Below are 16,417 nucleotides of genomic sequence, written 5' to 3' on the forward strand. Positions count from 1 at the left end.
CCATTCATCCATGGAAGGGCACTTAGACTGGTTTCATAGTTTGGCTATCGTGAATTGTGCTGCTATAAACATGTTAATCACATCTTTTTAAAAATCTACTCAATTATTCTTCACATTTGGAAAAAAAAAAACACATACAACACCTTAGTGTAGAGCAATGTTATTTGAGTGGCAGATAGCAAGCTGCGGCCAGATCCCCCATAATGAAGAACCCCAAAGATTGAGCACCCACAGCCGCAGCCCCTCCACTCACCGAGAGTTGAACGTTGGCGCAGTGCCTTTTCATGAATGACAACTGAAAGCCTTCCACAGTCCATCTGTCTGTGGCCTTTTTTCTCTGTGTTTTGCTTCCTAAAAAAGGTGCATAATATCCCAGAAACTTTTAGTTTATTTCTCATAGAGAAAGGAAAAAGTACTAGTAAACTGAAATGTTAAATATATCAGAGCCCGGAACAATGTAGGAGAAGCCGGTCATCCTCAACATAGAGGTCCCCTCTGCCCTTCTGTTTGAGAGCCTCCCTGTTAGAAATTGCACCCAGCACAATTTGGTCTGATAATAATATATTTACAAAACATTAAAAATGAATATTTTGTTCCATAAAGGATGATACCTAATCATCATATACACATATACAAAATAGAAAATTGAAGTATGGAAGTGTATAAATTGTTTTCCTCATATTTATGCCTCAAAATCAATTCTTATCTGGGAAAGAAGCTATGCAATCCCTCAGCGCTGAGTCAGATGGCTTTGGCTCTTAAGGACAAGCTGAATGTATCCAAGAAGTCCAGCAAAGTGGGATTTGTCAGTGTGTAGGGCTAAAGGCTGTGGCAGTGTGGAGTTCATTTTAGTTTTATAAGGCCACCAGGGGGCATCAGAAAAAAAAGAAATACAACTGGCATTTATCAGGAGACTTCTCCGACCTGTCTGTAGTGTGGGCCTCCCTCCTCCAAAGAAATTCTAACTAACTCCTCCAAAGGAAACAGTTTTTAACAAAGCTTTTGCTCAGCCACTGGGATACAGTAGTAGTCCCCAGGGAACGTTGCTCATTCTTGATGTGGCGCTTTGCCAAGATGTCCTGGCACAACGAGAGGCCCAGGCCTGGGGTAGGAAGTGCGGGTGTTACTGAGGCAAGGCATGAGTGTTGGATGGGCTGCTGGTGGAGGGGACGCAGGGCTTGGGTCTGGAGCTGGTGGGGTTGGGCTGGGAAGCCAGGCCCCTTCCCTCCTCTTGGAAAACATGCTCTCCTCTTGAGTCACACATTTTCTCACACCTAATTTTTTCTCTCCACCCTCTGCCTGTGGGGCATTTGAACATCTGCTCACCAAAGGGGAAAACCTGGATCTCACTCAAGTGAGTGCAGTCTAACACAGTCTAACACATGACTTTTTCTACTTCTTTTAAACTCCTTTGTGCACTGAAGTCTTTTGGTCAAACTTAATGGCCAAGGACAGGAGAAGAAGTTTTTCAACAAGACAAAGTAACTAAAGTATTCTGTTAAATGCCAGCGGCACTGTACCACTGAGCTGCATCCCCAGCCCCTTTTATTTTTTATTTTGAGACAGGCTCTTGCTATGTTGCTGAGGCTGGTCTTGAACTAGCAATCCTCCTGCCTCAGCCTATACATTACAGATGAGCACCTCCAGCCTAACTTAAATCCAAATTTTTTTTTTGCGCCAGAAATAACATAAAGGGATACACATTTTATGTTTATTGGCATTTACATTTAGATAAATAATATGTATATAGAGAAATAAAATGTGTATATTTATCTACACATTTGTAACAAGTTAAAAATACCCTGAAAATAGTATGCACGTGAGCAAACTTCATAAAGAACACATCCCATCATAGAGCAATGTGATCTAACAGCGAAGGGTGTACAGTGCTCCCTGCAATTAATAACTCTGAGTATTGTATGATTTACCAAGATTTCATTTCATAGTTTATGCCTATCTCTTCATCACTCCCCAGCAGTGGATTCACTGGGTTTGATTTTACATTTGTTTGTGCTTTTCTATCTTGTCTGTTATAAATAAAAGAGCACATTTAGTCTGGAAAATTGGTTCCTATCTTGTTATTTACATGATTGTGTAGGATCTAGATGAAGAACTCAGAAGAGAAACAGTTAGTACCTTGAAAGCCTAATCAAAGTGTTTTTTAATGTCAAAATATTTTTATTATACTTAAAACCTTTTTAAAAATAAAAAAAATCCAGACTTTGATTCAACAAGCAAAAATAGTAAGCTTGGGATGTCTTGGTGAGCAAGCTTCATTAGTGCCCCTTGTATTTAAAGGAGCACTCAAAGCTGATGAGTGGCATGGTGGTTTGGAGTCATGGTCTGTACCCGATGACACATGGTAATTTTTAGTATAGACTCCGTGCTGTTTCTTTTTTTAGATTTGGAAACTCAATAAAATACTCATGACAAGTGCCCATTCCCGTGGTGCAATGCTTTCTAACAGGAAACTTCAGTCTTTCAGACCTTGTCACCTGCTTCTATTAGAGTTCATTATGCACTGTAATAGTTGTTGCTTAATAGCCGCTCCCTCCTTAACTCTTGACCTTTCAAAGGTAAATTTGCCAAGCTTGGGCTGAGTGGTAGAGAGCTGGGAAGTAGCACCTGTCACTAACTCATAGACACACTACAAATGACAGAAGCCTTGTTTGTGATCGATACAATCGATGTTTAAACCATAAAGATCTCTCCTTAGTTTTGTTTGGGTTTTTGTTTTGCGGTGCTAGGGATGCAACCCAGGGCCTTGCATATGCTAGGCAAGTGCTCTACCACAAGGATTTCTCCTTAGGATTTTTACATGATTTCCAGCTTGTTAGCTCTGGAAGAGTTCTCGCTTAGGAATGGAAAGAAGTCTGCCTGAGAAAAGTGGCTTGCTTCCAGTAGCCTGGGATGTGGTGGTGGGGACACAGGTGGGACCCTACAGGGAAGACTTTTGCTTATAAAGAGAGCAGAGAAAGGGAGCTTGTCTGTGTGGGGAATGATCTCCCATATGGCAATGTTCCAATAGTCCTCAGGACCACCCTACTTGTTCTGTAGCTCTGATTCTTCACCAAGGGTGCTTTACCAGAATCACCTGGGGAGATTTGAACATGCTGTGCGTACCAGAGCTCCACTCCTGGAGATGTTGAGACTATGGGGGCTGGGTGTGCAGGGGCATGTGCATTACTTTAGAAACTCTCCAGGTATGTTGATGTTCTCTGGGTAAAGAGCCACTGCTAGAGGATTTGTAAGGTGCCCAGCCCTGAGATCCCTGCTTCTATAACTAACTGGCCAATGGCTTTGTAACAGGGACTTAGAAAGAATAACTTTGCTAAAAGCAGTAACTCTTTACCTAGATCTGCAGCTGCCCTGTGGGTAACTAAAAGCAGGATCAAGCCTGGCCTCTCTGCCTTTATTCTGCATCTATCTCCTTTGCTATCTAAAACTTTGAGTCAGGTCCCTGATCGGCTCTATGTGTAGGCATGTTAATCACTTAATGAGTGCCCATCCAAAATCTAGTAATACAAGGTTTCTTAACCCTAAATTTACCTAACCTATCTTGTCCGCCCCCCTTCAAGACTGAGGCCAGATTTGCAGGGAGATTTGCAGCATCCTATTTCAGACCCCTGAAGCAGCGCCTGGAAGTCTCCTGTCTTTGCCCCCATCCAGGATCACGGGTCTCATAAATATTCTGAGCAACAAGTGGAAATGTCCCCCTTGAGTGATAAAGACTTCTCTGGAGCCACTTCACAGAGAAGTGAGGTGGAATGATCAACCAGACCACAGTTTGGCCAAGATTGCTTAATTAAGCAGACCTCTCACCCACTGCCCTAGTTCTTCCTCTATTTAAACCTAAAGCCCCTGTCAGCACCCCGAAGGCAGTGCTGAGCCACTGGATCTCGCTTTACCTTGCCAACATGGCAGTATTGATTAAAGTTTCTTTTCCTGCTTTCCGCTAAAACCTTTTCTGCTCAGTTTTGAGGGATGAGTAACAAGACCTGACCCAGTTAGTTGGGACCCCGAAGTCAGGCCTCTGGCCTAGGATGCCAGTAACAGCTTCAGTAAGCTGTCACCCACTGTTACTGGAGTTATTATGCCAGGAACACCTCCCACCCATCCTGGGAAAGTAGCAGCAGGAAGCCCTCACCATTCAAGGAGCCGGCTGCAGAAGGCACAGCTTGGACTGGATGTCATCATCTCTGCACGTTTCTGCCTTCCCCGGGTGCTGCTGGGGTCCTCCTGCACCACAAAACACACACAGATGTGGTGTGAGGGAGGATGTGACTCAGCCCAGTCTGCTGCTCAGACCCAGCTGAACTTGCCACATCAGGATGGGAGACATTCTCACACACATCACTGTACAGACTGAGAAGCAGAGGCCCAAGGAGATCAGGAAGGGAAAAAGAGCCCATCCTTAGTTCTGATGTCTGTCAGTGTGGTCTGAGCCTCTGAAGGCCCAGGTGTTAAGAACGGAAGCTCTACCCTGGCTGGGCTTCTCTTCTTTAAGACAGGTTTTAAGTCTAGGGTACAGATAAGAAGATAACCCCCCTGCCTTTTTTTTTTTCCTCCTTTGTTTCAAATTATCTCACCCTCTACCAGAGAATGAACAAATTTTGGAAGATAATTTTATTTTTGCAGTGCTGGGGATGGAACCGAGGGTGCAGGCCAGGCAAGCACACTATCACTGAGCTACACCCAGCCTGGAAGGTAATTTTAAAATCTTATCAATCTGATCACAGGTTAGTAGAGCTCTAAAAGCTTCTTCAAAAAAAATCCATTTAACTATGAATTAAAACAAAAAAGGTTTAGGTACTGTTCAGAGCCCTAAATGATTGATTTTATGTCTTCTACATGTTAACATCTTTTTTTTTTTTTTTATGGGGGTGGGTGCTTGGGATCTAACCCAGGGCCTCGCACATGCTAGGGTGCAAGGCAAACACTCTACCACTGAGTTACATCCCTGGTCCTATACATCACTTTTTTAAAAAAAAAAATATTTTTAGTTGTAGATAGATACAATATCTTTTTTTTTGTTTTGTTTATTTATGTGGTGCTGGGGATTGAACCCAGTGCCTCATGCATGCTAGGCAAGTGTTCTACCATTGAGCCACAACCCCAGCCCTATACATCACTTTTTTGGGGGTGGGTGTTACCAGGGATTGAACTCAGGAGCACTCAACCACTGAGCCACATCCCCAGCCCTATTTTGTATTTTATTTAGAGACAGGGTCTCACTGAGTTGCTTAGCACCTTGCTTTTCCTGAGGCTGGCTTTGAACTCACTGTCCTCCTTCCTCAGCCTCCTGAGCTGCTAGGATTACAGGCCTTCGACACAGTGCCCAGCTTATACATCACTTTTTTTAAAAATTTTTTTTAGTTGTCAATGGACCTTTATTTTTTTTTACTTACTTATATGTGGTGCTGAGGATCAAACCCAGTGCCTCACACATTCCAGGCTAGTGCGCTACTGCTGAGCCACAGCTCAGCCCTATACATCACTTTTTAACACAAAACAATTGCACTACTGAACAGAAAGGGCTAACACCAGCCACTGTGTATTTTTGACTATGGCTTTATCCTTTGTGTAAACAGAAAATCAATGTTTTTTTTTTCCACCATTACAAAGGATGCTTGCATAAGCATTATTATAGACATATCTTTTTCCACATTTTGAATTACTTCCCAAGGAAACATCTGGGCCAAAGGTTGCGAACATGTTTGTGTGATGATACATTTTGCTGAACTGCTTTCCACAAAAGGTTCACGGATTACACAGCCACCAACAATGTGGATGGCCCAGTTGGACCACACCTTTCTCATTACCAGGATTTATCTCTTGAAAATGTTTTCATTAATTTAAGAGGGGGGGCGAGTTATATTAAGTAGGATCTCCTCTGCTACCAAAGAAGATGAGCATTTCCCCACATGCTTATTTATTGGTTGCATTTCCTGCTTGTGGCTTTTCAGTTCATATCTTTTGCCCACTGATTTTTTGGGAGGGCTTCATTATTTTTTTATTGATAGAAACAACTGCGGTATTTGCTGATTGTTCATTATGTGCCAGTGCTTCTCAGATAATTTTTTATTACTTACCATCCTGGCATGTTGTGACAATTTAATGATGAATAATTTGAGGCTCAGAGAATTTAAGCAACTTGGCAAGATCACATAGAGAGTATCTGAGCTGGAATTGAATCTTTATTGTGTGACTCATTTGCTTGTGTTCTTAACCCCAATTCTGTTAAACTGTGCATTTGTCAGAGCACTTGATAGGATACCAATTTGAACAGTGAACATCCTTTTGTTTTTCATACATTCCCATTTTTCTGTCTTTAAAAATTTGACTGTAATTTGTTTTGCAAACATAAGTTAAAATTTTTGATATTGTCAGAGAGGAGGTACAAATGTCCAAGAAACAGATGAAAATAGATTGAATTTCACAAATAGTTTAAAAAAAAAAAAAAACAGATTGAGGCCAGGCCTGGTGGTGCACACCTGTAATCCCAGCTGAGGCAGGAGGATTGCAGCCTCAGCAATTTAGCAAGGCCCTAAGCAATTTAGGGAGACACTTTCTCAAAATAAAACATAAAGGGCTGGGATGTGGTTTAGTGGTTAAGTGCCTCTGGGTTCAATCTCTGGTATTAAATATATATATTGGTATAATAAGATACCCATTTTCACTTACCACTGTAGCAAAGCTTAGGAAAACATTGAGGTGAGCTCAAGTCAGAGACCCTGATATTCCCAAGCACTAGTAAAGTGGAGGCTACAAATAGCCACTTTTCACAATGGTTTGAATCATTAACTGCAATGCTACAATTTTATTCTCAGGAAATAATGGACAACAACAACAAAAAAGTTTGCATGTAATATGATGTTACCTGAAACCATGTTTATAATATCAAAGAACTGGGGAAAAACTAAGTGTCCATCAGTGAGATTGTTTAAATAAATCAGGATACATCCATATAGTGAAATGCACCATGGTGATGCTGATACAATAGGTGAGGTGGAGGCATATACATTATTTTAAAAGCTCATTAAAATGAAGCCATAGAGCTGAGCATGGTAGTGCATGCCTGTAATCACAGCTACCTACCTGGGAGGCTAGGCAGGAAGAAAAGTTGGAGATCAGCTAGGGCAACCCCAGATCCTCCCTCTCTCTCAAAAAGTAAAAGTCTGAAAATATAGATCAGCGGTAGAGTGCTTGCCTAGCATGCTCAAGGCACTGGATTCAATTGAAAAAAAAAAAAAGTAGGTTTATTCTTAAGTGACGTGGAGAGATGTCTACAATATGTTAAATGGAAAAAAGTAGATTATAAAAAAATACATATAGTAAGATTTCATTTTTGTAAAAATATATACACAAGAGGTATCAGAGGTAGAGCACTTACCTAGCATGTGTAAGGTACTGGGTTCTATCCTCATCACCACATAAAAATAAAAAAATAAAGTTTTTAAAAAAGAGGGGAAAACTGGAAGGATATATACTAAAATGAATATACTAAAATATTAGCAAGGGCTGGGGGTTGAGGCTCAGTGGTAGAGCACTTGCTTAGCATGAGTGAGGCACTGGGTTCAATTCTCAGCACTGCATATAAGTAAATAAAGAAAATAAAGGTTCATCAGCAATTTAAAAAACTACTGAAAAAATTAGCCACAATTTGTCTAAGGAAAATTTTCTTCTTTACACTTCTCTATATTTTTTTATTTCTTTTGCAATAAAGATTTATCACATTTATAACTTAAAAATGAAGGGTTCCCCCTCCTCCAATCTGTTCCCCATATTTTCTTTTATCACTACTAAGTTTACAGGGTTCCCCTGCACTTGACATTTCAAACAGATTTGCATTAGCAAAATGGAGGAGGTGTCCTTCCACTGAATTGGAAGATCGAGGCTTTAATATCTTTTGCCCTGGGCAAGTTTCACCTTTCTAAGTTATTCCTCCTATGCAAAAAGTCTTTGCAAACCGTAAGGCTCTGAATCAACAGGATTATCACTGCTTGTTATAACATGGATATCATTTTGGTCCCTTGGGCTTTTAATCCCAGTTTTTCCAATTTATTCATAATAAAATAATCTTTGGATTTTTGCTACTCTTTGAAGGGTGGTGTCCAGACCAAAACCAGCAACGTTGGCATCACCTGGGAGCTTGTTAGAAATGCAGGATTGCAAATCACCCAGACCTACTGAATCAATTTAACAAGATACACTTGATGAACATAGATGCAAAATAATAAGAAATACTTGATGAACGTAGATGCAAAAAATTTTACTAAAATATTGGCAAATCACATATAAAAATACATTAAAAGAGAGAGTATACCTTGATCAAGCAGGTTTCATCCCAGGCATACCAGGTTGGTTTAACATAAAGAAATCAATAAATGTAACTCATCGCAGAAATAGACTTAAAGACAAGAATCACATTATTGTCTCAATAGATGCAGAAAAAGCATTTGGCAAAATACAGCATTCATTCATGTTTAAAACACTAGAAAAAAATAGGGATAGAAGGAATATGCCTAAACATTGCAAACAAACACAAGGCTAACACCATTCTAAACTGAAAAGAATTGAAAGCATTCCCTCTAAAAATAGGAACACAGGATGTCCACTTTCACCACTTCTATTCAACATAGTCCTTGAAATTCTAGCCAGAGCAATTAGGCAAAGCAAAGAAATTAAAGGGATTCCAATAGGAAAAGAAGAGTTCAAACTATCTGTTTGCCAGTGACATGATTTATATTTAGAAGACCCAAAAACTTCACCAGAAAACTCTAAAAAATGAATTCAGCAAGTAGCAGGATACAAAATTAACACCCAGAAATAAATTGCATTCCTATACTCCAACAATGAATCACCTGAAAGAGAAATTAAGAAAACCATCCTATTCATAATAGCCTCAAAAAAAAATAAAAAAAACCAACTTGGGAATCAATCTAACAAAAAAGGTGAAGGACTTCTGCAATGAAATCTACAGAAGAGAGCTGGGGTTGTGGCTCAGTGGTAGAGAGCTTGCACTGGGTTTGATCCCCAACACCACATAAAATAAATAAATTAATTAATTAAATAAAGGTATTAAAAGTGACACCATGTTTAAAAAAAAACTACAGAACATTAAAGAAAGAGAGAAGACCTTAGAAGATGGAAAGACCATCAATTGTTCTTGGATAGGGCCAAATTAATATTATCAAAACAGCCATACTACCAAAAGTGCTATACAGATTCAAAGCAATTCCCATCAAAACTCTAATCATGTTCTCCATAGAAATATAAAAAGCAGTCATGAAATTCATCTGGAAAAATAAGAGACCCAGACTAGCCAAAGCAATCCTTAGCAAGAAAAGCAAAGCATCACAATCCCAGATCTTAAATTATACAACAGAGTTATAACAACAAAAACAGCATGCTATTGGCACCAAAACAGGCAAATCCCACCCATCATTTACATCCATAAGAATGGGGACCTAACTAGAATCAGATATATTCCACGCTTGGACAATTGTATCAAAATGAATTCTACTGTTCTACTGTCAAGTGTTACAAAAGAACCAAGAAAAGAAAAGAAAAAAAAAAGATCTAAAATTGATTTCTAGACACAGTGAAGTTGAAGAAGCCCTCAATTAGGTCCAGGTACCTCAATCAAGTTTCTCCTGAGAGCTGGAAGAATGGGAAACCCTTAGCAAGAGCCACAATCACCAGCCCTAACACCCAGCCTGCCAATTAGTCCAAGAGCTGGGGATGTAGCTCAGTGGTACAGCAGAAGCTTAGCAAGGGAGAAATTCAGGGTTCAATTCCCAGTAACAGGTGTAACAGGTACACGCGCACACAAAACCAGGTGAGGATTTGCATCTGCACTGCCAGCTCACAGAGCTCCTGGCTTGGGGCCTGCAGCAACCCCCACCACCTCCACCCCCACCCTCACCCCCACCCCCATTCACCTTACTTCCCCCGGGGCCCAAAGGGCCCCAGAATGCTCCTTGGGAGCACACAGAAGGAATTGCCCTTAGGGCCAGAGTTAACTTCAGATGTGACTCTAAATTAGGTCAGGATCCCCATTATCCACTCCTAAGGCACCATAATATGCCTCCCAGGGTCCCTTCCCAGACTCCTCACCAAGTAGCCTCCTTATCCCAGGACTCAACTCAAATGTTCCCTCTGACTATCTCTCCCTTAGTAATGCTGCCCTCTCACAGTTACCTTGGTCATGTCCCATCACTTAATAGTCTCAACAGCTAACACCCAAGTATGTGCTGGTTTAAGTACTTTACATGTACTAACTCATTTAAACATCATAACAACCCGGTGAGACAGGCATTGATATCCCATTTTTCAGAGGAGGGAACTGAGACACAGGGAGGTTGCCTAACTTCCCCCATGATCACAAAGCTGATAAGTAACACAGCCAGTATTTGAACCTAGGAAGTTTGGCCTCAGAGTCACGGGAGTGTTTGATCACTTCCTGCATAGTGCTTTTTACATTCTGTACTCCAACTCTCCCAGAAGCACAGCAAACATCTTGAGGAAGGGGGTGATTTGTCTGCCTTGTTTATGTTGAATCCCAGATACTTAGGAAAGTGCCTAGTAGAACAAATTAAAAAGAAAAAAAAAATAGAAGGGAGTCGGGTAGAATAGAAGAAGGGAATCAGGGGGAGGGTGCGGAGGGGAAAGGGGGGGTACTGGGGAATGAAATCGACCAAATTATACTGTTTTATTGTGTGCACGTATGAATATATTACAACAAATCCCACTGTTATGTATAATCATAATGCACCAATAAAAAGGAAAAAAAGTGCCTAGTATATAGCAATAAATATTGCTGAATGGGTAAATGCATGAATTAATAATAAATACCAGCAGTAGATGCTTTCTTCAGTACTGATCATTACAAAGTGTGGAGTTTTCTTCATTTTACAACAGTTGATGTAAACTTGGGACCAAGTAAAGCAGAGTGAATCCAGGCCTGAGGCAGCCCCTGCCGGATGGCTTGAAGAACCCTCAGGCTCCCTCACACCCCTCCAGGCAAAGAATTCTGCCTGAGGTGGGGGGCTGAGGATCCAGGATGCAGAAATTACCTGTGTCCAAAGTTGGGCCTGAGGGAATGAGGTTTTGTCAGGCAGCAAAGCGTTCCGAGGAGGTGAACACACTTTTTTGGAAGGCTAATATTTATATAATAAATTTTGTCCTTAGCTCTGACAAAAACCTCATTTGAATTTTGAATATCATCCCTGGACTGTGTCTTCAAATACTGAATGACACCAGAGTCGACTTAAGGCAATTATTTAGATGATTCAGTTTTTTCAAATTTTAATTTAGTCTGAAATGTTCTGATAGTTGAGGCAAAGAAAACAAAAAGCGTAGAAAGACAGTGGTGATTGATTTGAATTCCCAATCTGGTATATGCAGACAATCAAAAGAATTTAACTTGAGAGAAGGAAAATGCAGAAGTGGATTTAGAGGAAATAATTATTTCACTGAGTGTGCTAGTCTTTATTTAGAAGAAAGAGCACAAAACTATTGAAAAGAAAAATTTTCCCAGGCACGATCCACAAGTTTTGCTCTTTATCCAGAAGAAATAGCTATTCTGTGGATCATCAGTTCACACTGAAATGTTGCATCCAAAATTAATGAATGGAATGTTTCAAAACCAACACTTGAAATAGCATCCAATTACTAAAAGCTGGTTCCATTTTAAATATTATGATTCAAAGGGCTTTGGAAAGTTCAGTTTTCATTAAATATTAAAATAGAATCCAGTGAATCCAGGAGTCCATACATGCATAAAAAACATTTTTTCCTGGCACAAAATTAGGCTGTAGGTTGCTGCATGACCTCATTTGAGGACGAAGAGGCTGTGGATGCCAAGTCATCCAGGAAGATTGGAGAGCTCACAGGAAGACAGAGTGCTGAAGTACATTTGCTTTCGTCAATTTTCTCTCTAACATCTTCAAGTAGCACCTCCAACTTGAAGATTTTACCTTCCACTTTTCTGGGTAAACATAAACAGGCACCTCCTGGGCTATGCTCTCAGCCTCCTAACTGGTGACAACAGTAATTGAAAAGGGCACTGATCTACATTTTTAATGTGGCCTATCTATAGACGGGAAGGATAAGGGACCTCTGCCCTGATGCATTCTGTTTAGAGTTTCACTCCAAAGTCCTGGGCTCTGAGCCTCATTTGCTATCTATTAGCTGTCTATCCTTTGGTGAATCATTTCGTCTTTCCGAGCTTCCAGTATCTCAGCTCTACCTTGCTTTTCTGGATCTGATGACACCAGGATCCCTGACAGTTCTAAGAGCTGCAATGCCATGGAAATAATCATTATGCCAATTAAAAGAGAGGAGGAGCATAAAAGTATGAGAATAATTTAATGAATAAGCTCATTATGATTACATGCACGTATATTTTAAAACATAGATTTTACCCAATTTTCATCTAAATAATTTTGGGTTAAACATAAAATAGAAATGGGAGTGAGGAATAATTTATTAGCAGATGAAATTTGAGAGAAAAATCTATGAAAATCAATCCAATGCAGTTAAAGCAGTAGTTTGAGGAAAATTTATACTTTTTTTTTTTTTTTTCCTAAGAGACAAGTTTTCTGTGTTGCTCAGGCTGGTCCCAAATTCCTGGGCTCAAGTGATACTCTTGCCTTAACCTCTTGAGGAGCTGGAACTCTAGACTTAAACCACTACACCCAGCTTAGTTGAGTTGGGGGAGGGAGGGTTGGTATGTTTCTTTTTCATTCTGGATTGTTTTGTTTTGGTGCTGGGGATTGAGTCCAGGACCTTGTGTATGCTATGTTCCAAGATATGCCCCCAGCTTAGAGTCTTAAAGATGCATTATTAGAAGAAAAAAGTTGAAAAAAAATCAATAAACTAAGTGTTCACAACAGGAAGACAGAAAAAGAAAGTACATCTAGAAATTTTTAAAATTTGATCAATAAAATAAATTTCTGTTTCCAAAAAATCTGCAAAATAAACTGCTGGAAAATAATGAGAAACATAAATAACATTAAGAAAAAGAAAGAAGCTGGGTGTGGTGACTCCCAGTGACTCAGGAGGCTGAGGCAGGAGGATCATAAATTCAAGACCAGCCTCAGCAACTTAGTGAGACCCTGTCTCAAATAAATATTTTTAAAAGATTTTAGACGCTGGGGATGTGGCTCAGTGGTTAAGTACTCCTGGGTTCAATCCCTGGCTACCCCCCATGCAAAAAAAGTTCTTTCACAAGTACTAATTATTCAATATTATTCTTGAAAACCTAGCAAATGAAATAAAGTAATAAAAAGAAATACATAAGAACTGGAAGGAAAAATAGAAATAAAGTATATAAATATTTAGGGAGGAAAAGCCTGTCATTGCTTTCAGATGCTACAATGTCATACCTTATAAATGAAGACAACCAAGTAAAAATCAACAAAATGCTAAGAACAGAAGTGCAGGACTGGTTGTAGCTCAGTGGTGGAGTGCTTGCCTTGCACTTGTGAGGCACTGGGTTCAATCCTCAGCACCTCACATAAAAATAAAGTAAAGGTATTGTGTCCACCTACAACTGAAAATATTTTTTAAAAATTTGGTTAATATAGAGACAGAAACAGATCAGTAGAATGAAATAGAAAAATGTCACATCAACATGCAGAGATTTTGTATTTGATAAAACGTCTTTTGCCATTGGGCACAGCGGTGCACATCTGTAATCCCAGCTACTCAGGAGGCTGAGGCAGGAAGATTGCAAGTTGAAGGCCAGCCTAGGCAACTTAGCAAGACTTTGTATCAAGACAAAAAATTTTAAAAGGCTGGGATGTAGCTCAGGGGTAAAGCACTTGCCTAGCATATGCAGTTCTTAGTACTGAAAAGAAATTAATACATTTTTTAAAATGTCTTTTTCAACTAGTGGAGAAAGGCTGCTGTTTTTGATAAATGGCAGGAGAAAGAAATGCTAAAGTGATAGTTGAATAAGATTGGAGAATATTTATAACGTAGAAGGCAGAAGAGAATGCAGCAGAGGATACATAGAGGCTGCTGATTTACAAAAAAAAAGGAGTGAACATGAAAAAATGCTCACCATCGCTAGCAGTCAGAGAAATGCAAATCAAAACTACCCTAAGATACCATCTCACTCCAGTAAGACTGGCAGCCATTAGGAAGTCAAACAACAATAAGTGCTGGAGAGGATGCGGGGAAAAGGGCACTCTTGTTCATTGCTGGTGGGACTGCAAATTGGTGCAGCCAATTTGGAAAGCAGTATGGAGATTTCTCGGAAAGCTGGGAATGGAACCACCATTTGACCCAGCTATTCCCCTTCTCGGTCTATTCCCTAAAGCCCTAACAAGAGCATGCTACAGGGACACTGCTACATCGATGTTCATAGCAGCTCAATTCACGATAGCAAGACTGTGGAACCAGCCTAGATGCCCTTCAATAGATGAATGGATAAAAAAAATGTGGCATTTATACACTATGGAGTATTACTCTGCATTAAAAAATGACAAAATTATAGAATTTGGAGGGAAATGGATGGCATTAGAGCAGATTATGCTAAGTGAAGCTAGTCAATCTTTAAAAAACAAATACCAAATGACTCCTTTGATATAAGGGGTGTAAACAAGGACAGGGTAGGGACGAAGAGCTTGAGAAGAATATTTACAGTAAACAGGGATGAGAGGTGGGAGGGAAAGGGAGTGAGAAGGGAAATTGCATGGAAATGGAAGGCGATCCTCAGGGTTATACAAAATGTCATATAAGAGGTAAGGAGGGGTAAGTCAAGAGAATACAAATGGAAGACATGATTTACAGTAGAAGGGGTAGAGAGAGAAAAGGGGAGGGGAGGGGAGGGGAGGGGAGGGGGGATAGTAGACAATAGGACAGACAGCAGAATACATCAGACACTAGAAAGGCAATATGTCAATCAATGGAAGGGTAACTGATGTGATACAGCAATTTGTATACGGGGTAAAAGCGGGAGTTCATAATCCACTTGAATCAAACCGTGTAATATGATGTATTAAGAACTATGTAATGTTATGAACGACCAATAAAAAAAAAAAAAAAAAGAAAAAAAAAAATAAATAAATAAATAATTACACTTTTTCTGCTGACCTACCCATTTTAATGGCTCTTTTGAAAGAAGTTTTTGTTTCATGGATGCACCTAAGAAGACTTGTATAGAAGTTTGCAATATTCAAGAGCCTGATGCTGTTTTCTTTGGTACAGCTTCCACATTGCATGTTCCTTTTAGCATATTTTGGTATTGGTAATTTGATATATTTAATGGTGGCAAATATTAGCTCTATTTTGGGACTTTTTATAGAACTACCCTTGTTCAATAGCATAGGAAAATGTTCTTGTGATTGTCAGGGTCTCCTAGTATTTATCTCAATTCTTTTATAAGTCTATGGAAATTATTTAATTATTTTAAAACTTACACTTTTCTTGTAAATATGTCACATCTGAAGTGTCAAAAAATTACTTTGAATACCCTAATATTTGCTGCATTTTTTTTTCCTGTGTGTAACCTGTCTTCTTTCAGAATGGGAATGTGTGCCTCCCAAAGTTTACTGTTACGTCTTTTACCTTTATATGTTGAACTGGTTGAACACTGTAATGACTTGAGAATAAACTGCTCAGAATTCAAAAAAAAAAAAAAAAAAAAAAAAAGAATGAAAAAAAAAAAAAAAAAAAAAAAAGGAGTGAAATGACCAAGCAAGGCTTCATGGCAGTCCAAAGGGAGGAGGGGCTCAAGGAGGTTGGGGGGTGAAGGAAGGAAGAAAAAAGAGGTGTCAACATGGAGATTTGGAGATAAATAAGACACATTTTTGAGGGAATTCATGATTTTTCCTGTAAAGCAAAGGACAAGATTGATGCTGAGAATATCAGAGAGATTGATGGAGGTAGATACCCATTTCTTTTTCTTCCTTCTTTTGGGGGGTTGGGTGGGGGAAGTACTGTAGATTGAACCCAGGGGCACTCTCCCTCCCTCCTTTTCTTTCTTTCTTTTGAGACAAGGTCTTGCTAAGTTGCCTAGGCTGACCTCGAACTTTCGATCTTCCTGACTCAGCCTCCCAGTTTCTGGGATTACAGGCATGTGCCTGGCAGTAGAATCCCATTTCTTGACTCGTTTTGGTTTCTGATGTTTGAAAGAATCAGACAAACCATTGGACATTCTGATGAACAACATAGATGAGATCCAAACAAATAATTCTGTATATTACCTTTTTGTGTATGTGGGAAGGGGCTGGGGTTTGAATACCTTACCACTGTGATAAAAAGCTTTTACTAAGAGCACAGCAGTCAATGGAAACAAGTGACTACTCAATAAATCAGAATTCTTGCTCCCACAGAAAGCTACCTATATCGGCTTTTGGACAAACACTTAGAAGGTTCTCAACACTTCAAGACCCTAAAGGTTATA

At 39.7% G+C, this 16,417-nt stretch overlaps 1 protein-coding gene across 1 annotated transcript in view; it reads right to left on the reverse strand.

Annotated features, from left to right (window-relative positions):
• Positions 1-16,417, reverse strand: part of Aknad1 (AKNA domain containing 1) — a 37,101-nt gene that overhangs the window by 9,050 nt on the left and 11,634 nt on the right. The window contains 3 exon segments of the mRNA XM_026402783.2: positions 254-351; positions 4,148-4,239; positions 11,836-11,992. Of these exon segments, the coding sequence (XP_026258568.2) occupies positions 254-351; positions 4,148-4,239; positions 11,836-11,992 (347 nt within the window).

The sequence above is a fragment of the Urocitellus parryii genome, chromosome 11 (genome assembly GCF_045843805.1).
Source record: "Urocitellus parryii isolate mUroPar1 chromosome 11, mUroPar1.hap1, whole genome shotgun sequence".
Classification (NCBI taxonomy): Eukaryota; Metazoa; Chordata; class Mammalia; order Rodentia; family Sciuridae; genus Urocitellus; species Urocitellus parryii.